Source organism: Bubalus kerabau, chromosome 22 (genome assembly GCF_029407905.1).
Source record: "Bubalus kerabau isolate K-KA32 ecotype Philippines breed swamp buffalo chromosome 22, PCC_UOA_SB_1v2, whole genome shotgun sequence".
Lineage (NCBI taxonomy): Eukaryota > Metazoa > Chordata > Mammalia > Artiodactyla > Bovidae > Bubalus > Bubalus kerabau.
The window spans coordinates 16562855-16589729 of NC_073645.1; the positions used below are offsets into that span (position 1 = coordinate 16562855).

At 40.9% G+C, this 26875-nt stretch overlaps 1 protein-coding gene across 6 annotated transcripts in view; it reads right to left on the reverse strand.

Annotated features, from left to right (window-relative positions):
* Positions 1-5386: 5386 nt before the first annotated feature.
* IDE (insulin degrading enzyme) overlaps positions 5387-26875 on the reverse strand; it is a 95673-nt gene continuing 74184 nt past the window's right edge. For 5 of the 6 annotated variants that reach the window (XM_055560571.1, XM_055560570.1, XM_055560574.1 and 2 more), the window contains 10 exons: positions 25592-25702; positions 24525-24645; positions 20253-20344; positions 19175-19286; positions 17372-17539; positions 15359-15631; positions 14325-14386; positions 9097-9169; positions 8327-8394; positions 5387-7675 (listed from right to left, as the gene is read on the reverse strand). In XM_055560571.1, the coding sequence (XP_055416546.1) occupies positions 7580-7675; positions 8327-8394; positions 9097-9169; positions 14325-14386; positions 15359-15631; positions 17372-17539; positions 19175-19286; positions 20253-20344; positions 24525-24645; positions 25592-25702 (1176 nt within the window). In that variant the 3' untranslated portion in view covers positions 5387-7579. Of the gene's footprint in view, positions 7676-8221; positions 8395-9096; positions 9170-14324; positions 14387-15358; positions 15632-17371; positions 17540-19174; positions 19287-20252; positions 20345-24524; positions 24646-25591; positions 25703-26875 lie in introns of all 6 variants that reach the window. The other variant, XR_008707151.1, reaches the window with a different exon arrangement.

Consider the following 26875-nt stretch of genomic DNA (forward strand, 5'->3'; position numbering starts at 1 on the left):
AGATCAGATAAGATATTTATGTTTTAAAGGCTCAGGGAGATAATGCAAGTTCCTCCTGGAAAGGTGTCTGGATTTCTCAACTCCAGCAGACTAAAACCAACATGGGTGCTCAGAGCACTGGCGGGCCTATTGTTATCTGTGGAGCCCACATGAACGTGTCTTCACTCATTAAGGAGTGGGGAAACCCGAGAAAGCTGTAACCAGCTGGGAGAAGCATTTTGACTCTATTTTCGGAGCTAAAAGTTCTCATGTTATCTTCACTTTTATTCCAATAAACCCAAAGCACCCAATCAAGGAAAGAAACCAGGTTAACTTACCTAAGTACCCAGTCCAAACCTTTCCAGGTCTTGCAAACTGGGCAGTTTTCTCAGTGCAATTCAACTGAGCAGCCTTTCCAGTGTCTTCCAACTGGGAATTCAGGTACCTTTTTTGTGGCTCAGCTAGTAAAGAATCCACCTGCAATGCAGGAGACCTGAGTTCTATCCCCGGGCTGGGAAGACCCCCCTGGAGAAGGGAAAGGCTACCCACTCCAGTGTTCTGGTTTGGAGAATTCCACGGATTGTATGGTCCACGGGGTCACAAAGAGTTGGACATGACTGAGCCACTTTCACGAACCATCTTAAGTTCAAGAAAAACCTACTCCTTATATAGCAAGGAGTTTACCAACCACTGAGTAAAACTCAAGAATCATCAACCAAAACAGGACAGACTTACCCAATCACTGACAAGGTGGCTGCGTCTTCTCTAAAAAAGTTTCCGTATGTCCTTTGAGCCCATCTCCTGACCTCCGTCTCCAGGTAATCGCTGACCTTCCTCCTGTTGGCTTTAGTTTGCATTTCTCTGATGACTCATGATGTTGAGTATCTCATGTGCTTGTTGACCATATCTTTGAATGAAGCATCTACTGAACTCTTTCCCAACATTTTTGTCTTATGAGTTTTTCGTATATTCTTACATAGAACTCCTCTGTCTCATTTATGTATTTCCTTCCAGTCAGCAGCTTGCCATTTTTTTATTTTCTTTTCTTAATGGTGTCTTCTGAAGACAGTTTCAAACTTGAAAAACTTCAATATGTCCATTTTTTTCCCTTGGATGGTTAGTGACTTTTGTATCTTAAGAAATGTTTGCCTACCAAACTTTGAAAAGATTTTCTATGTTTCCCTGTAGAACTTTTACAGTTTAAGTTTTTAATCTTTAAATCTGTAGTCCTTTTTGAGTTAATTCTGTACATACTGTGAGATAAGGGTTAAGGTTCACTTTTTTCCCCCCAATAAGGGAAATGGATCAGTGTTTTTGATCCATTTGTTGAAAAGCCTACTCTTCCCCATCAAATACCACAATGCTTTTGTCAAAAATCATTTGAAATCAACGTAGGGCTCTTTCTCTGGACTCTCTTCCTTTGATCTATATGTCAATCTTAGGCCAGGACTCACTAGCTGGATTATAGTTGCATATAATTAGGAAGGATAAATTTGTTCTTTAGATGTACTTTAACTATTCAGGGTTCTTTGTATGTCCAGGCAAAATTTAAAATCAGCCTGTACATGTCTGCCCCCCAAAGCCTGTGGGAATTCTGACAAGCACTTCTCTAGAATCTATAGCTCAATGGAGAATGTGTATCTTATAAATACTGCCCTATAATCCATGAGTATGATGCATTTGTACTTTTATTAGGGTCTTTCCTTTAGCAATGTTTTGAGGCTTTCAGCGTACAGGTCCTTCACATTTAAAAACATTTTGCCCCTAAATACTTTTTTGGTGCTCTTACAATTTTGTAGATGGCATGAATTGATTTGTTGACATAAAACTGACTTGTTGATTTATTTCCTGCAACCTTGTTAATCGAGTTATTCGTAGTAGCACTTTGTAGTCCTGAGAGTTATTTTGGTGTGTGCTCATGCCATCTGTGAATGGTTTTGCTTCATTCTTCCCAATCTCTGTTGTGCTGACCAGAACCTCATTTACAAGTTTGAAAAAAGTAGTGAGAACACACATCCTCATCTTGGTGCATCTCTTAGGGTCAAAGTACTCATCAATATATTATCCTTACGTGTTATGTCACCAGTAGGTCTCTTTAAATTCCCTTTAGCTTGAGGAAGTTCCCTTCTATTCCTGTTTAATGAGAGATGTTAGGAAAATGCTTTTAGTCTACCTATTGAAATGATTATGTGGTTTTTACTCCTTAATTGTGTCACTATGGTAACTACTATTACTCATAATCGATTTTCAAATATTGTACCAACCTTGCATTCCTGGGAGAACCCCATTACCATGTAATGTTGATATAGTACTTGCAAATCAACTGTATATTCTTTTATACATCACTGGATTCAAGTTGCTAACATTTTGTTTAAGCCTTTCAGGACTCTTTTAAAAGGGTAATCAGTTTGGAGCTTTCTATACTTGAAATATCTTTTTTGGATTTTTTTTTTCTTTTGAGGTTGGTAGAAGGGTAATGCTGACCTCATAAAAGTGTTCCCTCTTGCTTTCTAAAATATAAGATTACTAAAATTTCACCCTTAAATGTCTGATAGAATTTACCATTGAAGCCATCTGGGTTTGGAACTTCGTGGAAAAGGGATTAATTCATTTTAAGACAGATTAAGGGAATATTCACATTTTCTTTTTTTTTTTTTTTTTTTTATTTTATTTTATTTTTAAACTTTACATAACTGTATTAGATTTGCCAAATATCAAAATGAATCCGCCACAGGTTTACATGTGTTCCCCATCCTGAACCACATTTTCTATTTCTTTTCATGTCTGTTTTGGTCATTTGTCTCTTTCAAGATATGTACTTCTTTCATCTAAGTTGTCATATTTGCTTGTATGTAACATCTAAACACTGATGCTGGGAGGGATTGGGGGCAGGAGTAGAAGGGGACGACAGAGGATGAGATGGCTGGATGGCATCACCGACTCAACAGACGTGAGTCTGAGTGAACTCCGGGAGTTGGTGATGGACAGGGAGGCCTGGCGTGCTGCAATTCATGGGCTCGCAAAGAGTCGGACACGACTGAGCGACTGAACTGAACTGAATTGAACATCTAAACAAAGACGACACGACCCAGACCTACCTCTGGGTGAGGCCCAGTTCCTGACTACACAACTGTGTTACTAGGAGAAACTTGATCAGGTATTTAGGTGAGGAGCCATGACATCTGCAACCTGATGAAAGAGAGGGAGGGAGGGAGCAATGCGTGCAGAAAATGTGATTAAACTGGTGAATACAGTAGGGAGGGCACTGTACTATTTTTTCAACTTTTCTCTAAATTTAAAATTTTTCCAAAAATAAGTTAAATGATATATTCATATTCCACAACCCAGTGATGTAAATAAATAACCAGAAAACCACACACAAACTCTGCACAAGGAGTTTTATCATGGATCAAAGTTTGAAAACACCCTAAACATCCCACAAAGAGGATCAGATAAACAAGCTACAGTGTAAGACATGAAAAACTCAACAACGACAACAACAGATATCACAATTTTCCCAAGATTATCCAATATAGATAGACAATGGAAGGGAAAAGTCATAACACTGAATATATGACCCCAGTCTACATGCACGAGGAAAAGACTGCAAAGTAACAATGCAAAAAAAAAAAAAAGAAAAAAACGAACAAACCAAAAACCCATGGCTGTCTTGGAGTGGTGGATTACAGGTGGACTTGACTCTTCTTCATAATCCTTGTTCAGAATTTCCTGAAGGATTCCAGGTCTTCTCATCACTCCAGGGGCGAAAGGAAGGAGAACTTAAGTTAAGGGCAGGTCAGGAGGTGTGGGTCTGGATTAACTCCAAGAGGGAGGGAGACCCTGCATGCTGTGGTGGTTACCTGGCCACAGGGGAGCCCAGTAGAGGGGAAATGACACAGGCTGGATGGGAGGACAGCCACACAGACCCTGAGACCTGGTTTTACTCCCTTCGAAACAGGCGAAGGTTGGGAGACTAAGGAGGTTATCTGTGAAAAAAATAAAGCTTCATACAAGTGTAAAGGTAACCACCTTTCTACTTTGTTCCTCAGGTACCTTAATAGACTTGGTACCTATTATTACAGGAAATCCCCATAGAACAATGAGAACTAGTGATTCAAGATCCGAGTTTTAGCAAATGCTGGGAGATAGTGGAGGACAGGGAAGCCTGGCGTGCTGCAGTTCATGGGGTTTCAGAGTTAGAAGTGACTCAGCAACTGAACACCACCCACCTATTATTATAAGAAATCCACATGGAACAATAACTAGCGTTTAAAGATCTGAGTGGAGGTTTGAATCTGTGCTTCCCATACAGTCCTGGGCAAACTGTTCAAACTTTCTGAGCCTATTTTCACCTCTGAAAACCTGGGATGAGGATGATGATGATTTTAATCACCATCCTCCCATTTCAAAAAGATTACTGTGGAAGATCGACTGTGGGAGATGTCTGTGAGGGTGGTCTATAGTCTATAAAGTGCTTTACAATGTCAGTTAATGTTAATTTAGGGTATGAACTATTCAAAATGCTGTTGTTGTCTTTGAAGAGAGAAAAGTAGCAATTCATACCACTAATAAGCTTTGCCACAAGACACCATGGAGTGTTCCATGCTCAGGCTGACAAGGTCAATGAATGAACATCAGACGGGCAGCACAGAATACTAGGGATCCAGGAGCCTATGGGGTTTAGAGGGCAGGAACACCCTTACAAGGGAAGGTGCGTATATGAGAATCCTTGGTTTCCACTATAAACATTCTGCAATCATGGGTAGGAGACCAGGTGATTCCCTACACACACTGCATCATGAGAGAGGGGAAACTGCACCAACTCACAAAGCCTGGGGTGGCTTGCAGCCCTCGGATACTGCAGCCGTGTCTTCCTGGGCACAAAGCCGACTGTGTGCCATGCTCTACTGTCCTAGGTTGGAAACTGACTAACAAGCAGAGTTCCTCTTGAAAAGCCCTGTTGAGCCAGCTGGTAACCACCTGAGTAGAAAGATTATTTTGACCATTTAGTAAGAAGCCAGGGATCGGACAAGGTGTGGCAGGAAGATGCAGAAACCTAGCTGTAGAGGAGAGAGATTTTTTTTCTGCCTTTAAAATTTTCCTCCCTATAATGCCCAGGACAAATCTTTCTGGATCTGGGGTCAATGACAACACTCACAGCAAGGAGTTCAGCCTCTAACATCAAGATTTCTATTTTACCAGAGTGATCTGCTCTTAAGACTGTGAAATGGACTCAAGAGGTAATAGTAAATCACTTTTACCTAGATTCACTTTAAAAAAAACCCCAAAACCCACTGCTTTTTGCATTAGGAACAACGAAAAAGCAAGAAACATTGTCGAATCGGGATGTTGAGAGGCAGGTTGAGGATCGGCCACTGAAAACTGTAAAAATAATACAAATGCAAACTCCAGAGGTGAAAATCAGGCAATTTATTGTAAACAGGATTACCCTAGCACTCCACCACCTACTGGCTGTGTCACATGCTCTCTTCCACATCAACTCGTGAAAAAGACTTTTTAAAAAGTCATGGGTAACAGACACCTGAATGTGTTTCACAAATCTCCTTTACACTGAGGAAAGAGCAGCGTCCAGGTAGTCTATTATTGCTCATGGACTACAATTTGGACCTATTTAGCTGACTGTGTAAGTCAGCCTGAGTGAGCCAACAGTGGCTGGAGGTCCTACATGGACAGCAGACAACACTGGAGCACACTCACCAGCAACCTCACTTTCCTGGAGACTACCTGGGATGCCCTTCAGAGCTCTTCACGTGACTTTCCCATAAAAATGACACTCAAACTTCACCCCCTACTTTTTTTGTAAAGAGCTAAGTTACCCAATAGCACATAATTTTCCACAGAAAAGGTTTAGGTGGGTTATTTACTCTTCCAGTGGTAGATGTATACACTCAGGACTCATTTTTGATCCCTCTCATATATATTTGCAGTTTGATGAAAAGCTGCATAGTCTACAAATGCATAAAACCAGAAGGGAGTGATGGTGACTCACACACCTTCTGATGCACAAAGACAAGCTTCGTACAAGGAAGCTCTTGAAGGTAGGGGTAAAAAGACAGCTACAGCACCACATTTACCTGACAGGAGAAATGGAGCCCCGCTTTCAAAAGCAGCCTCCACGACTGTGATGATCAGTCTTGCCCCAAATTCAGATTATTTGGAAAAATGGCAAATGTGAAACTTAAGATGTGAAAGAGACGTGACTCTACAGAAAGCAGTCCTGGCAAATCGACCACATGGAGGCGAAAGGTCCCTGGAAAATACCACTCCTTCCTTCGCCTGAGTTAGTCAACGACAGGCCCACTTACTGCTACTAGTGCCTGTGTGTTTCCAGTTTCCCTGGAAGTCTTAGTAACAGTAAATGCTTCAAAATGGCTGCCAAATATACAGTAACAAGTTCATCTATAATTGTATCTCATGAAGAGAAGATATTTTTTAAAAGCTCACTCCAGTCATCATCTGTGTGTTTGTATGTATATATTCAAAAAACAACTTAACACTTAAGGCAATATTAGACTGGGAGCAAAACGGGGATTTAGTGTCTCTTTGGAGATCACACTATTTAAGAGTCCAAGGCTTTCCTTTTTGTACCCCCAAAAAGGTGTCTTTGTACACGCTGCCTTTTATATTCACAACGGGACAGATATTTTGGTTGGAATACTGCCTGCGATTTCGCCATAGTAAAAAGTTACAGACATTTAGAGCAGCTGATGTTGGAAAAGCATGTCACACACTCAGTGGGATCTGAAGTTAAATAAATAGAGCAATGTATTGATGGGAAAAAAGGGACACTGATGGAACACTGCAAACCAACGATGAACAAGAATGTCAATATGCTTCAATCAGAAAGAAACAAGTCACAGTAATCCTGAGAAATTCAGTTTGGGACAAAATTGATGCCACGTAAGTCTGTATTTCTAGCACTGTAAATAAGTAGGGTATTCTAGAGTTTTCCAGCATTTTACTCGTTTGAATAAAAAACATGTTCAAATTTTATAAAAAGATTAAAACCATGCCTTAATCAGCAATTTCACTAATAAAAGAAAATTACATTGCTTTGTTCATTATCTGCCAAATGTAATGTTCTCCATTATTTACATGAAACTATTAAGTAGAAAGCAAACTTGAGAATCAATTTTTAAAAATGTATCACCTTTCTATATATTTTGAAGTCTTTTCTGTCAACCTAGGAGGCTTTTAGAAAAAAGCTAACATATTTTCCTTCTGACAAGTGACTATTTTACAGAATAAGGAAGGAAGATTCTATAGGAATATCATTCATCATTTAAAGTAGTTATATAAGGGACATTTCTCTTAGTAATGAAAACTTTTAAAATATTTAAGAGGCATGTATTTTAAAAATATTCTACATCTATAAGATTTTGTAATTTAATTACTCTGGATTTTTAATATTTCTACATAATGACATTTGACAAGTTTTTTTTTTTTTTTTTTTTTCTTTTTTTCCTCTGTGTCTCTCTAATAGTGAACAAGAAACTATTCAAGTGGCCAAGATGGTTTTCCTAGCCCTTGGAAGACTCAGGAATGCATCCACTTGCACTTTCCCGCCCATGGGGAATCTTCAGAGTTTTGCAGCCATGAAGTTAATATGCGGTTTCACAAGGGGGAACAGTGGCAAACCACGCTTGAACTCAGTCATGTTCTGAATCACTTCAGGCTGCAAAAAAAAAAACAGTTTTCTCTTAGTGTATTTAAACAGACTGAACAGGATATAAACTTTATTTTTGCATATACACACTAGTTTCTGCACCATGTATTGCATATTATATCTGCTGACTCTCTTCCTGGATCAGTAGGGTCAGAGGGTCTATGCAGACCTATGGTGAGAGTTCCCAGTGGGTCTCTGGGTCAGAGGGAAGACTTCTGGCTTCCCCTACGTGCTCAAGGTCAGGCACACCAAGGGCTCAGGACTGTGGCCTGGGTGGAGTGGCAGAGGCCAGTGTGCCCACCTGGCAAGGGCCTGCTTACACTACCAGCTTCCTCCTCTTCCAAGTAAATGCCAACTGTTCAAAATGATCAAAATGCACAAGCGCCAAGGAAAATGTGGGGACAAATGTGGCTGGAGATGACTCACTGCAGAGTAACACAACTGTTCAAGCTAGTAGATGAGGCCGACAAGGGCAAAGTCACTAGTCTTCCCAGATGAACAGTGAAGAAATGGCAGCCTGGCCTTTAAGGGGACCTGAAGTACATGCCCCGATACCTGGTGGCCTGAAACCTCTGGGTCTTACGTGTCCTGGTGAACAAGCTCCTTTTAAGTAGGAAGTCCTTTAACAGTGCAAGCTAACACGACATTTATGTTTCTTACTTGTGGCAAGGCTGGTGCTTGTGACAAATTTATATCATTTTGACATGGGAACTCTCCAACCACAGGACCTATTTAAAAAAAAAAAAAAAAGAAAGGTTTACTGCTTTGCACTCACTGCTATTTGTACACAAGAGCAAACAAACAAAACCAAACCAAACCAGACTCAGCTCACTAAAAAACTGCCTCAGGCCCAGTTCATGTGCCTCTCAGGTCCTTTCAGGCTGTGTGCTCCCAAGGCCTGACAGCTTGTCCGGCCTCCTGTCCAGAAGGCCCCCCGTCATGGTTCAGGACCTCACTGTGCTTGAACAGCCTTGGCTGTAGTGCTTTACTGCCCAGCTTTGACCTCACTGGTCTCTGAGGCTCTGGCCACCCAGAAGGACCCAGTAAAACCACCAAGAAAGTCGGGGGAGTCATCAGCCAAGCCAGTCAGAGACAGGAGATGGGAAGAACTGAGCAGATGGACTGCTCACCTCCCTCCCCACCTGCAGCGGCTCCACATCGCTCCTTTGGAGATGTCCTACCAGCACAGCCGTGTTCTCCGACAGCTGTGGCCAGCTCAGCACTGTGCCATCTGGTGCCGGCTCTCCCCTTCACGGCCTCGTTTCCCTTTTCCCCTTATTTTTGCCTTGATAGAGCAGGCCCTGTCTCCAGGTAGCTCCCCCTCTGCACCCCTTTACTTCCTGGTGCTCTCTAAGGGATGTGGCTATGGCATGGGATAGCTATCATGTGCCTAAAGACACCCTTTTAAAAAGTCAATTCTCAGTACTTACAAGAATCCATTTCTCTGGCAAGAACATGGACGGATACCTTATGTCTCCTCGGGGCATCTACCGCCAACATTTCCTGGGTGGAAAGAAGAGCAAGGTCACCCTTTTGCACCACCAGGGAACTTAAAATGAGGTGCTGTCTTACGCCCAAAAAGAGTCATCCTGCACATAGTCAGAAACAGAAAAGCTGCGTCCCTTTCTTTCCCCTCACTTACAGCATTTCATGTAAACTCTACAAACATTAGGAGGGCAGGCAGGAATTATTCTTAACCCCATCGTACATTGAGTAAACTGGAGTGCTCATGCTCCTATGGGTAATAAGCACCTGGACTGGGATTAAAAACCCAGCCTAGTACTCATCAGGGTGTGACCAGGGCTGCACCCAGTGATCTGAGGTGTGTGCAGAGACAACGGCCTGAGCTCAGTTAAGGGACGACCACAATGCCTGCTCCCCAGGAACCTCCCCAGGTTCTGCACCAGGGCACTGCTGCAGCTCCTCCCCTACCAGAAGAGAAGAGAACTAACATCTCTTGACTGTCGCCTTGTATCAGCCTCTTTCCTATGTTAGACCACTTGGTTTTCTTAAGCTAAGCATCACCATGATTCCAATTCTAGAGACTCAGACTCTAAGACCCAGGCGTAACAACTTGCTGAGCCACACAACTCATAAGGGGACGGGGCCAGAAGTGAGGTATGTATGCTTGTTCTCTCAATTCCACCACATTGCCTGGAGGGACTCCCTTCAGTCATTACCAAGAATGCCAGGAACGGTACGCTGGCAGAAGGATCCTTTGGGGAAGTGTCTCCTCACTCTTCCCTTAATGATAGGCCATATTTATGTCTTTTCCAAAAGGAAGACTCAAGTTGTGATGAAGCTTCCCCTGATGCCTCAGCCAGAAATAATGTTTTGTATCCTCAGAGGAAGAGACTAGCAGCAAAGTCAGACTGACTCACAGTTATTTACGGAACAGTTATTGTAAGCCTGGTCCTGTGCAGCTGCAATGGAAGCCTTGCTGAAGTTGCATAGCAAAGCTGGCAGAACAGCCTCTTTAAGGAGCTCAGCCCTGGTTTGTCTCATCTGAGAGCATCTTACTGGAGTAAAGTTTGCTTCCAAAGATATATTCTTTCTTTTTTTAATTTAAATTTATTTAATTGGAGGATAATTACTTTAAAATACCATGTTGGTTTCTGCCATACATCAACATGAATCAGCCATAGGTATATGCATATGTTCCCTCCCTCCTGAGCCTCCCTTCCACTCCTACCCCATCCCACCCCAAAGATGCAGTCTTGATCTCTTTTCACCCAAACCCTCATTGCCCTCTTAACCTATATCGGTTACAGAACATCCTCTTCAGTTTCAGACTGTTCAATTTCCTGACCAACTTTGGACAATCCGCATTTTTCTAAAAACCAACCAATTGCATTTTCTTGCAAACTCTTTTCTAAGGAACACTAGAGTCCCAAGAGATATTTATAGGTATTCTGAACAACAACAACAAAAAGTGTCCATAGTGAAATCAGTTTAGGAAATATTTTGTTAATCAAAACTAAACAAATATTGGGCTAAATAAATCTTTACTATGGGGTTCCTAGAACTTTTTTTTTTTGCTGCATTGCATGGTATGCAGGATCTTAAGATCCTCAACTAGGGACTGAGCCCATGCCCCATGCAGTGGAAGTGCAGAATCTTAGCCACTGGACCACCAGGGAAGTCCCTGTGGTCTTCTAGAATTTGTGGAAAATTCTAAGTCCCTCTTAGAATTTTTTAAAAAGCTAACATGCTCTGTGATTCCCCAAGAATGAGAATAAAGAAGAGTCATTCTCAAACTTATAAGGTCACAAAACTTTTTCTAGGTACCCCATTAGTATCTTACAGAACACAAGTGTATCAGGGAAACCTTGTTCGGGATTTAGTGTAAGCTCGGTAATAAATACTCTCACTTTTTAAGACAAGAAAGTCATAACTTATTTTCACAAAATCAATAATGAGGTACCACTTGTAATTTCAAATAATTGAATTTGTGGAAGGAAAGACCAATCTTCATTTCTTTTGGAAACATCACAGTATATTAGGTTATCATGCTTTTTGAACACACGTAACTAATAAACATCTTAGGAACCAAAAAGTGCTGAACGGGAGCACCCTCTTTTACAGGCAAAATGAGAACAAGTAACCAACCTCACCAAGTGTAACAGTCTTAAATAGTAAGTCAATCACAATAGCTACTTTATAACATCAAGGAGGAAAACATACTCTCATTTGAAGCATTCTGATTAAACTATTTAAAAACCCTAAGGTTGAGTATTACTAATAAAGTGATAACAACAATAGAGACTATTTAATAAATGCTGCTAAGTGCCAATCTCTTTACATACCTCATTTCAATGAATACTCCAATTAATCTCTATTTCATAAATAAGGAAGCTTATAGAATTTGGCCAGGGTCACAAAGCTAGCTAGCTGGTGATGGAGCTGAGCCCTGAGTCTGTGCTCAGGGGCCATATGCTCCTGCTCCTGCCCCACAGACCACGGACTGAAGCCAGCCGTTCTGAGCAGGCTCGGGACGGCTTTCTGCCTGGCAGCCGACAGGTGTCCCGGAGCCCTGCTCCCACACCCAACTCTCCCTCACAGTCCTACCGCACCTCTCTTCACGGACACAAAGACTACCTGCGGTTATACTGAGTTGGACGAAAAGCATAAGATGTTATGGGAAAATCCATACAAATTTTTTGGCCAACCCAATATATCAGAACAGAATCTTATTTTATATAGTTTTTATTTTTTAATTATGTGTGTTTTTACTACATACACACACACACACACATATACAGATATTTTAATAGATTTTATTTTTAAAAGCAGTTTGGGTTCACAGCAAAACTGAATGGAAGGAACACAGGTTTTCCAGATATGCACTATCCGTTTTTTAAAGCACTTTGGATTCACAGCAAAACTGAGTGGAAGGTACACAGGTTTTCCAGATATGTACTATCCGTTTACAGGCCTAGCCTCTTGTCAAAATATATGTTTTTTAAAAGACTATCACTGCAAAAGAGCAAGAGTCATTTAGATGAGAGTCGTTTTGTTCTACACAATACAAGGGAGATAAAGATGATGGTAACTTGACCAGTCAGCCATTTCCACAGTCAAAAATGGCTCAGATCCCATTCTGAGAAAGGTACATTCAGAATACCATCATTTACTGTCAAATTGTGAACCTAAAATTGCTCCTTTCTTTCTTCTTGCTAAGGTGTTACTGGCTGTATGAATATCTGTTTGCACATACAGAGAGCAGGAGCCTTGTTGTTTTGCACAGGCTCTGGCGGGGAGAACAGGTACAATAACTGGTAGATGGTGCAAAGTCACCCTTTCCTCTGTGGAACTATCAGCACTTCCAACTCAGGAGTCGTTTGCTTTTCCTCACTCTCCCACACAGCACCAACAGCAGGGGATTAGAAATAATTAGCCTTCACTGCACAACTAATTTCACAAAGTCACTCTCATGAGAACTGCAAATACGACTCTTGTATTGACAGCTAAGATACACCCCTGAAAAATGACCTTGAAAAGCAGATACTATCCTTTCCAGAGATGTCAGCACAAGGCAGGACTGAACTCCTGATGAAAAACGTGGTGTCTAATAAATCAGGTATGAACCAGGAGATGTGGCTCAGGATGCTAGGTAGGGTATAATTCTAAGGCACTATTCTAATTACAGAGTAGAATTTTGTTCCTTGCCCTAAAAAATAGACGTAAAAGTATTTTACATAAATTAGATGCCCCAGTACATTACAAACAATTATATGTAACCCTTTAGGTACAGCTCTGCTGCTGCTGCTGCTAAGTCACTTCAGTCGTGTCCGACTGTGAGACCCCATAGACGGCAGCCCACCAGGCTCCCCCGTTCCTGGGATTCTCCAGGCAAGAACACTGGAGTGGGTTGCCATTTCCTTCTCCAATGCATGAGAGTGAAAAGTGAAAGTGAAGTCGCTCAGTCGTGTCCGACTCTTAGCGACCCCATGGACTGCAGCCTACCAGGCTCCTCTGTCCGTGGGATTTTCCAGGCAAGAACACTGGAGTGGGGTGCCACTGCCTTCTCCTAGGTACAGCTCTACTGCTACATAAATTTTTAATCTCTGCGCTTAGCATGGTTATTACACACATTCTATGCCCATTTAAAATTTATGCTACTTTTCTATAAATTCTGTTACGGTGGGGAAAATTTAGACGGTATAAACCTCTTAGAGCAGAACTGGGATAACTTTAATGGCAGTACCTCTCTTTTCTCCTGAAAAACTTTATTAGGCACTTAAAACTTATAAGATCTCTAGTGTGGAATTAGCAGATATAAATTACTATATATATATACTAGACAAACAATTAAGATCCTACTGTATAGCAGAGGGAACTATAATCAGTTAACCTGTAATGTAAACGAATATGAAAAAGAATAACTGAATCACTTTACTGTATACCTGAAACTAACAGAAGGAAAGAAGAGGAGAGAGGCGATTGCTAAAGGCTTTGGGGTTTCTTTTTGGGGTGAGAAAATGTTTCAAAATTGTTAGGTGATTATGGTTATACCTTTTGACTAATGGGTGACTATGAATATACTAAAAACCATTGAATTACACATTTTACATAAATGATTGTGTGGTATGTGAGTTAAATTTCAAAAAATAAAAAAGGAATTAAGCGCTTTGGGGAAAAAAAAGGCGAGTGGTCATTTATTTTTAAAAGGAGCCATGTGTACATACTAAGTCGCTTCAATTGTCTCCGACTCTTTGTGACCACATGGAAAGTGGCCCACCAGGCTCCTCAGTGACACCTAAATCAGTGGAGAAGATCTAGTTGGCAGAGACTGGAAAAGACCCTGATTCTCAAGTTCTATTTGCTTTCTTTCTTTGCTCTTTCTTCCCATGTAAGCTCACCAACGCTCTCTGTGGGTTGGTGTGGGGAACAGAGAGAAAACAACGAGGGTGACCTAAGTAGGTGGGTCTGGAAGCTGGGAAGGGCCACCATAGTCCTTGGTCCAGACGGAGAGGAAAACAGTACTGAGTTCAATAGGGACTGTCTCTTTTTCCTAATAGTAATGTCTCGAAAATACTTAAATCCATAAAAATGCCTTCATAAGTCCTGCCTGAATGGGTTCAAAGTGGCAACACATAACACAAAGCATGTAACATTTTCTTACTGGTCAAAGTCCAAATATGTAAAGTGAATTTACCTTATAGAATTTGATAATATCTTCCTTGGTAAGTGTCTTCAAATAGGCAACTTCTATATTATCTGAAAAAGAAATCAAACAAGAATTTATTAATATTTCCATTTTAAGCAGCCCAGAATACTACACTAAATGACAATATTCTTCACTCCAACACCCTTAAATATCCATCTTTTTGAGTGATCAATTGTTCCTGCAAGTAGTAAGGGAAAAAATTTCAAGTAAAAAGTAAGAGGATACCCTGGCTCTCTATGGGTGAGCTGTTGGTTCCTGGTCTAGTCATTTCAGGTTTCCCGAGCCTCAGTTTCTTCATCTGGAAATTGGGTATAAAAACCACCTAACTGACAATCACATAATACCAGGGCAAATGCTCAGTAATTGGTAGTTACTATTATCATTAACAATGAACCCAACTGCTAGAAAAATTACAGGTAAGGAAACGGAGGCCCTAAAAAGGCAACCTGGCCGAGATCTTTGGCTTGTCTGTGTCAGAATGAGAACACGACCCAACCCTTCTGACTTCAAGTGTAGCTGAAGTTAATCTCTGCTCTAAGGTAAAGGACCCTGAGAAGCAGGAGACTTTGGGGAGTACAGCTCTTCCAAATCTAAAAGCACTGACAAATCTGGGGAGATCCTTAAAGGCAGATGTTTGAACCCTGGTGCCTCTAGGACTGCACTTGTCTTAAGAGAGTTCAATCTGCACATTTTCTGTTTAGAGCTATGAGAAATAGATGCCTACATATCTGTGCTCAGAGTCTCAGAGGCATTCTGAATAAAGTGAAATCAGATTTACTATTAGTGCATTGTGATGAGATACAGATAGATTCAGCTCTAGTTTGAGAGAGAGAGGGAAAAAAAAGTTTCTAACAGGAAATTGTTGTTACATTAACCATAAGTCCTTTGGAAGTGCTACCACCTCATCCCAAACTGTCCTGAAACATCACCTATGAAATGAATACCATTTTGCAGAATGGCATCAATGCCCTCAAATGTTTCACTTCCATGCCATGAATGTGGGGGCCCTGATCATGCCTTACCTCTGTCAAAATTGTACTGCTGGGAGATGATCTCCCCCCAATATTTAGCACACTCTGCAGATAGCTTCTTTGGTTTGTCTAGTCGACGGATTGCTAATGCTTGGATGTGTTTTTGGAAGGCCTCTTCTGTCATGTCCTCTATGGACTTTTCCATGGTAATTAAGAAAGCTTCCACTCTGCTTTCTAGGTAGTGAGGTGGCTTTTCTGACTGGATGATAAACCGTAAGCCCTGAATGCCGTTGGCTCGGCGTGGCCCGCTGAAGACGATATAGCCTGAAACACAAACACCAGCCAGTCAGGACCATGGCGTCTCAGACGTGGGTCACTTTTAATCTTCCAAAAATTATCCTGTCAGAGCAAATACAATCTACTTTAGGACTTTATATTAATCACCTCTGAGGAAATCAGCAATGAAAATATCTTCAGTTCCTAAGGACAGGGCAGACAAGCTCTCTGAAGAACAGTTGGAGAGTTGGAGGTCACAAACCCCTATTCATTATTCAACATTCCCAAGTGCCTCACTGTCTGTCAGTTAATTCCCTTCGATCCATGTTAAAGTTATTCTCATCTCTATGAAATGCTGGACTCATTTCATCCCCTAACCATTGACCTAGCTTGGTTTCCTTTCACATCCAAGTTCCTTATGTGAACTTGCCTTCACTATTGCATTTCTTGTTAGATAACCTACCCCTGGATCGACTTCATTCAGGCTGCAAATCTTTAGAGACCAAGTAACTGAAGGTCATCTCCCACTGTGAGCTCCTCTGCTACCTCCCATCTGTATCTTTCCTGAACGCACCTGTGGCTTGCCTCCTCTGCTCTCCCCTGAACCACACCTCACTACCTTCAGCATCGCCTTTAGAGTTTGAACACTCTTAGTAGCATTTGCCACACTGTACTACAATTATTCCTTACAGGTCTGCCTTCCTGATGAGATTGTGAGTTTCATGAAGGGAAAGACCATCCAAAACTTATCCATTTTTGCAGTTCAGCATCTATCATGGTGGTAATTTAAAAAAAGGTTGTTACTTTAAGAGACTCACCCAAATCCTTTTTCATTGGTTGTTCAAAGCACATTACTGGGGCTTGCTCTTTTTGATCAAATTTTCCAGGATTTCCAAGGCTTTTAACAGTGCCTAAAACTGCCCGAAACATTTCCTCAAAAGACACTTATTGTGACTTCTTCTATGTGTATCTTCTATGTGCCCCAGGCTTGGGATATAAAGATGAATAAAAAATACGTGACCTCTTAAGGAACCCAAAGAAGAAGTCAAGTAAGTGTCTTTTGAGGAAATGTTTCGGGCAGTTTTAGGCACTGTTAAAAGCCTTGGAGATCCTGGAAAATTTGATCAAAAAGAGCAAGCCCCAGTAATGTGCCTTGAACAACCAATGAAAAAGGATTTGGGTGAGTCTCTTAAAGTAACAATCTTTTTTTAATCTAAGCTTCTCTGGCGGAGAAGGCAATGGCAACCCACTCCAGTACTCTTGCCTGGAAAATCCCATGGGACGGAGGAGCCTGGTAGGCTGCAGTCCATGGGGTCGCTAAGAGTCGGGCACGACAGAGCAACTTCACTTTCACTTTTCACTTTCAAGGATTGGAGAAGGAAATGGCAACCCACTCCAGTGCTCTTGCCTGGAGAATCCCAGGGACGGGGGAGCCTGGTGGGCTGCCGTCTATGGGGTCGCACAGAGTCGGACGTGACTGAAGTGACTTAGCAGCAGCAGCAAGCTTCTCTGGTGGCTTGCTTCCCACATTGTCACCCGCAACAGCCTGCCCTTAGCATCCTTTTCCCCCACCCAAAATGACCTCTATATAGACATGTATGTGATGTAAACACACATCATCTCCTTAAGAACTGCTCTACTGTCCATGAGATAGTAACTGCTTATCTTCTAGAAGTGGAGTCCCCACAGGCATCATGACAGGGGGCTGTACATGTGGCGGATGTTCTCGAGGACGACAGCTGTTCCTCAAGGAGTGAGGTGTCCTGCTGCGCCCCGCTGCCCACTCACCCAGTTGCTCCTTGGTGCGCAGGGTGTTGAAGCAAGGCTCGGAGATGATCTGACAGAAGAGCTCCAGAAACATGTTCTCTGACGTGCTCTGCATGTCGGTTTGGTAGTATATCTCAATGCCACAGTTATTGTGGACTTCATTCCTCTGCTGATACACAAACCATCCTCCTAGGAAGTTTCAATAAGAGAGCAACATGTTCAAAACTTCTTTAGGGTTTAAACATACTGTTTTGTTTGTCTGTATGAAGTTGTTCAGTTTGGTTGGTGTCTTTTGGCAGTTCCAAACTGCAATTAATTCATTAAGAATGTGAAACTCAACTTACCCAAGGGAATCCTAATACAGTGATCTGTACTTGGGAGGTCCTCATAAACATTCAATGACTTTAAAGGGCAAAACACTTGTAAAAGACCCATGTTATGACTAAGTAAAATTAAATGCTAATTGAGATCATAGTTAATGAAATTTACAATGCAGTGTACACATTAAATTAGAACTAGCTAATATCTACAATAAGCTCAATAGAAATACAACCTATGTTTTAATAACCATGCAAAACAATTGTTTAAACCATTAGTTGGGCCATTATCTATTTAGCATTCAATTCAATATTGTTTACCAACACCCACGCTGAAGGTCAATTCACAAATTTATACATACGTGTACAATGCGTAGAGATGCCCCAGTCTGACATCTCACTTCAGAGATGAAGAAACTGAGACCCTGAGAAGTGAGCAACTTATCCAAGGACATACAGTTGGATGATGGAGAGCTGAGATATGCTGACCAAGTACTTCATCAAAGTTATAAACAGATGGCCATGCTTTATGATCTGATAACTATTTCATGAGCAGTAAATGTGACTAAGCAAATACAGTGTTTAGTAATTGCCTGATTACCACGTTCAATGGTTTTTGAACGGCAGTTTCTGACTCTTCCTCTCTGCCATGCTGTAGTGACTGAGGAAGAAGCTTAAGTTCAAAATGAGCCATTACCCAGTCTGTGACGACTGGCTATGCAGAATAGTAGCACTGTGCTCAAGGTGTCTTGGAGCATTCAACAAAGAGATTCTGAGGTAATGCTTTAGCAGCTACTCAAGTGAGCCAGACACAGACCCCAGCCTTAAGAAACGTACAGCCTACCAAGGGAGATGGAGATGCACTTCAATCCCAATGTGAGAGAAGTGCTGAGTAGCTTAAAGAAGGAAGGTTCAGAAAACCTGTGCTGGGAGGTCAGAACAGGAAGCAATTACTTTTAGAAAAAAGTTTAAGGGAAAAAACCCAATGCTTCTCATCACTGGTCGAATATACTTTCCACTATACAATTCTGAACAACATTGAAAATAATGCTTAATGAGTTCTATATCAAAAGAAACCACTGTTAATGCAAAAGTAACCCAACACTGAAAACTCCCATATATTATCATCAATTCTTTATGTCAACTCCTATGGGCTCCTAATTCTAATTTCCATTTTTTATAAATAAATTTTATTACATGCTTCCCAGTCAATACTTTTTTAGTTTTGTGATTTTTCACTTCTTCACTCTTCTACACTCAATTACCAGTCACTTCCAGGATCATTCTCATCAAAATAATTGCCTGCCTCCAATTTCACCTCTTTGGCTCTCCTATAGATAATTTTCTTGCAGAATTATCTATTTTTAGTTATAAATTAGTAGAGAGTCCCAGCAGATCTTTACCATAAAATTATATTTGATCATCCAAGTGACTTCAACCCACCTGTAATCACACACAATATTATGTCAAAGCAGTCCATTCCCAAAGATAGAACATTTCCACTTACTGTCCGGGAGCTGAACTTCTCTGTACCGAACGAGCTGACTTGGAAGAAGTGGTTTCGTATGAGCATGTTCAATAAGGGTGTCTTCAACCATCTGCATTATTCCTAACGCAGCCTAGAAAGGCAGGTCATGGCACATTACAAAACCACAAATGTATCTTGACTAGACAGCAGCCCATGCAATATGAAAACAACATGTGTGTGAAATAAACTAACCAACTTTATCAAAGTGGATTTTTAAAACCTTAAGTACATTTGATCCTGCTCAAATAGATAAAAACTGAACTTGTTGATTTGCAACAGAGTCAGTAAGGTGGTAGTGAGGAGAAAGAAAGACCCAGACAATCATCGGCACCAATCTCGATGTTGGAGCGGTATCGCTGATGAAAAGTTGGTCTCAAGTGAATGGCCCTCACCACAGATATTTGGGGTTGTAGCAAAGCAAAAGAGGTAAGCATGAGGCTTTATTCTGAATAAAATTGACACAGGGAAGAATCCTTTCTCAGCCACATAACAGCACCTGACCTTGGCATATTATTCTGGAGACAAAATAGTGGAGTGGCAGAGAGTATGGGCTCTTGAGACAGACTACCGTGGAAATTCTAAATTCTGTTTAGCTTTCCATGTGCTAAACACTTGGAATGTACTATTTACTTTAATCCTTGTACATAATATACTGATAAAGAAACTGAGCATAGAGAGGTTAAGACGCTTTCAGAAGATTACATAACTTGTAACTGGCTGAGTCAGGATTTGAATCCGGGCTGATTCCACACTATGTGCTCTTATCCACTATACAGTCCTGCTGTTCTAGAGTAGGGACCATTATTCCCATTTCCTCCAGTGACCGCATGAGGCAGACAACAGAGAAGGCAGCCGTGAAAGTAGGTCCACAGTTAACCAGGATCATTCAACTCTTTGTATACCCTCCCCTACCTTCCTGCAGAGGGCAGAGAAGGCCGAGTCAACACTAATGTGTATATAGCCATACTGTGGTGGTTAGTCAGTAGTCTTAAATCAAATAGGGTAAAATTTCTGTTGCAATGATCTATAAAACATTGCTAAAACCTCAATCACCCACCTGCTTTGTTATATTTCCATGGAGAAGGGCTTCAATATGCAGCCGTGACAGGAGTTGAGGTATGAAGGCCTTAAGGCGAGGAAGGGTGACATCTGCAAACAGGCGTAAGAAATTGTAAGCTCTACCTATGAGGTCTTTTTTTAAAAAAAAAAAAAACTCTGAGATAATTTGAGACTTACAGAAGAGTTGCAAAAATAGTATAGGGAGTTCCTACATACCCTTCACCCAGTTTTCTCTAACGTTAACATTTTTCACTACCATAGGATGCTGATCAAATCTAAGAAGTTAACACTAGGACAATACTATTAACTAAAAAATCTACTTTATTTGGATTTCAGTTTTTCCACTAGTAACAGTTTTCATTCCAATCCAAAAGAAAGGCAATGCCAAAGAATGCTCAAACTACTACACAATTGCACTCATCTCACACGCTAGTAAAGTAATGCTCAAAATTCTCCAAGCCAGGCTTCAGCAATATGTGAACCGTGAACTTCCAGATGTTCAAGTTGGTTTTAGAAAAGGCAGAGGAACCAGAGATCAAATTGCTAACATCTGCTGGATCATAGAAAAGGCAAGAGAGTTCCAGAAAAACATCTATTTCTGCTTTATTGAGTATGCCAAAGCCTTGACTGTGTGGATCACAAAAAACTGTGGAAAATTCTGAAAGAGATGGGAATACCAGACCACCTGACCTGCCTCTTGAGAAGCCTATATGCAGGTCAGGAAGCAACAGTTAAAACTGGACATGGAACAACAGACTGGTTCCAAATAGAAAAAGGAGTACGTCAAGGCTGTATACTGTCACCCTGCTTATTTAGCTTATATGCAGAGTACATCATGAGAAATGCTGGACTGGAAGAAACACAAGCTGGAATCAAGATTGCTGGGAGAAATATCAATAACCCCAGATATGCAGATGACACCACCCTTATGGCAGAAAGTGAAGAGGAACTCAAAAGCCTCTTGATGAAGGTGAAAGTGGAGAGTGAAAAAGTTGGCTTAAAGCTCAACATTCAGAAAATGAAGATCATGGCATCTGGTCCCATCACTTCATGGGAAATAGATGGGGAAACAGTGGAAACAGTGTCAGATTTTATTTTTTTGGGCTCCAAAATCACTGCAGATGGTGATTGTGGCCATGAAATTACAAGATGCTTACTCCTTGGAAGGAAAGTTATGACCAACCTAGATAGCATATTCAAAAGCAGAGACATTACTTTGCCAACAAAGGTCCATCTAGTCAAAGCTATGGTTTTTCCAGTAGTCATGTATGGATGTGAGAGTTGGACTATAAAGAAAGCTGAGCACTGAAGAATTGATGCTTTTGAACTGTGGTGTTGGAGAAGACAATTGAGAGTTCCTTGGACTGCAAGGAGATCCAACCAGTCCATTCTAAAGGAGATCAGTCCTGGGTGTTCTTTGGAAGGAATGATGCTAAAGCTGAAATTCCAGTACTTTGGCCACCTCATGTAAACAGCTGACTCATTGGAAAAGACCCTGATGCTGGGAGGGACTGGGGGCAGGAGGAGAAGGGGACAACAGAGGATGAGATGGCTGGACGGCATCAATGACTCGATGGACATGAGTTTGAGTGAACTCCAGGAGTTGGTGATGGACAGGGAGGCCTGGTGTGCTGCGATTCATGGGGTCGCAAAGAGTCAGACACTACTGAGTGACTGAACTGAACAGAACTGAACCCTTTGGAACTAGTGGTGTTGGAAAAGACTCTTAAAGAGTCCCTTGGGCTGCAAGGAGATCCAACCAGTTCATCCTAAAGGAGATCAGTCCTGGGTGTTCATTGGAAGGACTGATGTGGAAGCTGAAACTCCAATACTTTGGCCACCTGATGAGAAGAGTTGACTCATTGAAAAAGACCCTGATGTTGGGAAAGATTGAGGGCAGGAGGAGAAGGGGACGACAGAGGATGAGATGATTAGATGGCATCACCAACTCAGTGGACATGAGTTTGGGTGAACTCCGGGAGTTAGTGATGGACAGGGAGGCCTGGTGTGCTGTGGTTCATGGGGTTGCAAAGAGTTGGACACGACTGAGCGACTGAACTGAACCCTTTTCTGTTCCAGGATTTAATCCACGATCCTACCCTGCATTTAGTTGTCATGAGTCCTTAGTTTCCTCCCATCCTTAACAGTGCCTTGGTCTCTCTTTGTATTTCACAACCTTAAGATTTTTGAGCAGTACTGCTCGTTTTACAGAATGACCTTTATTGGGGCTTTAATAACTCAATTATTAAATTGGATTTATGTACTCCTAAGAAGAACACCCGAGAGGTAATGTGTCTTTCTCACATCGGGGCACGTGATGCTGATATGCTGTAATACAGATGATGAAAACATTGATCACCTCATTATGATGTTGTGTGCCAGATGTCTGTCCTATAAGTCCTGAACCACTTTAATCTTTTGGTTGTAATTAAGTAACTAATGTATACTTTTCAAGCAACTAGGAAAAGCCACCCCACCAATGCCTACTTTTCCCATTATAATTATAATACTTATTTTGGAGGAAATACTTCGAGACTATAGAAATATCTTGTCCTTACTTAACTTTTATCCACTAATTTGGCGTTAGATGGTTAGATGGCCATCACCGACACAATGGACATGAGTTTGGGTAAACTCCAGGAGTTGGTGATGGATAGGGAGGCTTTGGCATGCTGCAGTTCATGGGGTCGCAAAGAGTCGGACACGACTGAGCGACTGAACTGAACTGAACTTCAGTAAAGAAGAGTTGTTCCTTTTCCGTTAGGACACTATGCTAATAAATGCTACAATGGATGCTAATGCTAGTGATTAAAATTTAAAGACAAACATAGGAAGGGAATTAACAAGTGCTTACTATGTATGTATGCATCAGGCACTTTATAGATGTTATAAACTGTAAATTATATGCTATTATTCCCATTTTAAAAGCGAGAAAACTGGAATTCCTTGGCAGTTGAGTAGTTAGGATTGCATACTCTCATTGCCAAGGGCCCAGGTTCAATCCCTGGTCAGGCCACAAGCTGCACAGTGGCCAAGGCGGGAAAAGGTGAAGATACTAAACTTAAGAGAGTTTAAATTTCTTGTCCAAAGTCATTAAGCTAGTAAGCGGCAAAGCTGCATTTGAATCTTGGCCTAATTCCAAAGTCCATATGCATTCCACTCCACTGCACTGCCCTAGAAGGCCCTTTCACTAGACCCTCCCAGCAGTCCCTTTGCCTCTACAAAAATAACCTGCTTACATTTATGCTTTGCCACTAGACTGGAGTGCCTTGATCCAAGAAACCCCACCTACACCTAACTGATCATTTTTCAATCTCAAGCACCTGCAGTCTGGTACCTGGTGCGCAGGCAGTCAGTAAATGCTGTTCTAGTTAATGAACTTAATAATCTATATGCCTACCCAGTGCCTGAGGCAACCAATAAAATAATGACCTTCAATACTTTGCTCTTGACTTGTCACTGAAGACATCAAAGGCACAGTGATACATAATAAGTAAGGATTTGTCATAAAAGATTATTAAAAATTCAACAGTATTCTTTTTTCTTATTACTGAGCATGTAGGAAGGAAGATTAATTGGTAGAGCAATGCTGAGAAGTGGAAAAGATAAAACAACAATAAAGGATGATATCAGTCTACATTCTTTCCAGTAAAACCCTGAAAGTAATTTCATTCCATTGAAGAGACATTCATTAGACACACACTGAGGGCATAATATAAATACTAAATAAAAAGAACAAACGGAAGGCATAATTCACTGCCCTTGAGGAATCTAGGACTTTCAGGCAAAACCTCTGAAAATTAGATTTAAGATTTTAGGAAAAAAAGCAACAAAAGACTCTTTAGGCTAATTTACATAGTTTCCATTTTTTACCAAACTGAATAGATCTACAGATGCTGAAGCATTCTTTCTATGTGATAAGGCTTTTAAGCTCAGTCCTTTTTTCCTTTTCTGAAAACTTCAATATTAACAAGGTAAATTCTTGGGTCAAAACACTGTCATTTGCAGAAATCTATGAACAGTAGTAACTAAATGTTGTGGGTCCATGTTGAAAACAGCAAATGTGGTTAAACTGCCTGAATACAAAAGCCACTTCAAAGGCTACCACTGTTTTTGTTAAAAAAAAGAAAAGAAAGAAAGTATACACAGTTGGCTTCTTTAATGGAACTATAAGTTATTAGAAAGCATAAACAGCAGGTAATAGCATACACCAAACTGATTTTAGAAAACAATGAAGAAAGCATCAAGCTATAAGTAGAAAGAGTCTCACCATCCAAGGCTTCTTTTAATTCATCTTTAGTCCAGGCCACTTCAGTCATCAGCAAGCGGAGGTAGTACATGGCGTGTTGATGAGGCTGTTCAGCTCGGAAATTGTTAAGAGATCGCATATACTAGTGAAGGAAGACAGGGGTCTGTTAATTTTATCCCATCCTTTTAAAATCATTTCAAAAGAGCAGCTATAATCAAACTTCAATTTGCATAAATTGTGTGCTACTGGGATGTGGGATGTTGGCTTCTTCCTCCTTTTTGAAGTTATGTGATTAGACAAATTCCCCTCTGATCCTTAAAGAGCATGCTTTCCCTTTGTCTAGCCTGCTCCCTTACCCCCAGCATTGGACATGTACTTCCTTCACGTGTACAGCCTTGACTGTGGGACCTCATTCATCCCTCAGAAGCTATCCCCAGTTTTCAGGGCCTCCATCTCTTGGCATCCTCTAATTCTTCACTACAAGGTCACCCCCAAAGCCTAATCAAGAAATATGGCTGTGTGTGTGTGTGTGTGTGTGTGTGTATATATATATATACACACTACTGAATCTTCATTTGAAAATTGATGATAATTTCTCTGGGTGTACAATGAAGGTCATAGTTTGGCTTTTAAAGCAGCTATACATCCCATATATCCACTACTGGGCCAGCCATGAGTTGAATTTAAGTGGAAGACACATCAAGCCTAAATAGTCTGCCCTAATGTGACAAGGCTATCATGTCACGCTGAAGTCCCAGCCTGTAGAATCAAGTTTCTTCTTAAATAGGGGTTGAAATCTTAAAATCTTCAAGGAGTCCCTGAAAGCTACTAGGTCTACCTCAGTTTCCCTTCTGAAAGAAAGTGCTGTCCTAGCTCTTAGGCCCTACAGAGAAGGGGGCCAGGTGTTCACTAGACTCTCCCAGGCTTTCTTTCTGGGAAAAATATAGGATCTAGCAAAGATAGGATGAAATGACTGACACAGAGTTATGAATGCTTCTTTTCCTCCTCACCTCTTTCTCAAAAATGTTCATAACATGGCAATATTACCTGATGAATTAAAAAAATAAAAATAAGTTCAGAAAACTTACTGCCTCTTTGATAATTTCAAATCTTTTTTCATCAATCTCAAAGGTAGCCATTTTCTCAATGATCTTCTTTAGCAAAATTGGCTGCTTGTCATTGTAACCTTTCACCGAGAGCTACAGAAAGAGTTCAGGATATTAAAAATCTAAAAATACCATGAAACAACTTAAATTTGACTTTTAAACATTTAGGAAGTCCCCAAACCAGGTGTATCAAAATAAAAATAAAACAATTTTAATGAAATTCCTTTCTCATAAATATAGCTTAACATTTAGGAAGATAACATTAACCATCTTTATTTACTAAGACCCAAAAGCATATTTTTGCTTTTCCTAAACAAAAACAATAACAAGAAAACTTACCTGGTGCCAAACTATGGCAGCATGCACTGTCTCATCAAAATTCAAGTTCTCATTAAATCACATTAATTACACAAAGTATTTTAAGCTTAACGTTCTAAAAGAATTTCTAAGGAATGGCAGGCTTAAGGTTTTTATTGGTGTGTTAAGAAGGTAAACATCATAGGGGAATGTTATCTAGCAAACTATGAGATATGCCCCCAAAGCGTTTATAGTTAAATATTTTTTAAAAATCATCTTTTAAGAAATCAGGCAGTCCCAGTTTTGTCTTATGTGGCGTTTTGCCACTTTTCCTGCTCTGAGCTGCCCAATAAGGGTCCATATGCCATACCACTTGCTTGTTTAAGGAGTTCTGCTGATGCACCAAAAGCCAGTGGCAAAACAGAGGTGAAGTAAGGATACCCGGTATGTACCACCTGGATTTTGCCTGAGGACAATTTAACAGTCTCTGAAACCATAACATTTTGCAAAGTAGGGAAAGCCTAATCCCTACTGTTATGCTGCCACATGGTGGCACCCACAGCAGTAGGGATACGCTGCGACTAGAGTATCTCTGCAAGTCTCTACCTGATGAAAACTGATAGGCAAGAACCTCAGCAAGAGTGAAGGTCACTGACCATGGAGAGCACATCAGGAACTGTGGGAACTAGACTGACAACTAGCAGGAGGCCCATCTGTCACAAATGGAAATGATTAACTGAATGGTAACATGCTACTAAAAGTCAACAGAAAAGCGAGCCATAGAGTACTACTTCCCTATTTGAATTTTACTTTGTTCTCCGGGCTCCAAATTTCCCTGGTCTCTGAGAATGGTTAAGTTAGACACATTCTTATACATTAAACAGAAACTACCAGAAAAGTTACTTGTGTGAAGGAAAAAAAAGTCACTGCAAATAAAATTTAAAAAACCTAAGACCTTCTGTATAGAAT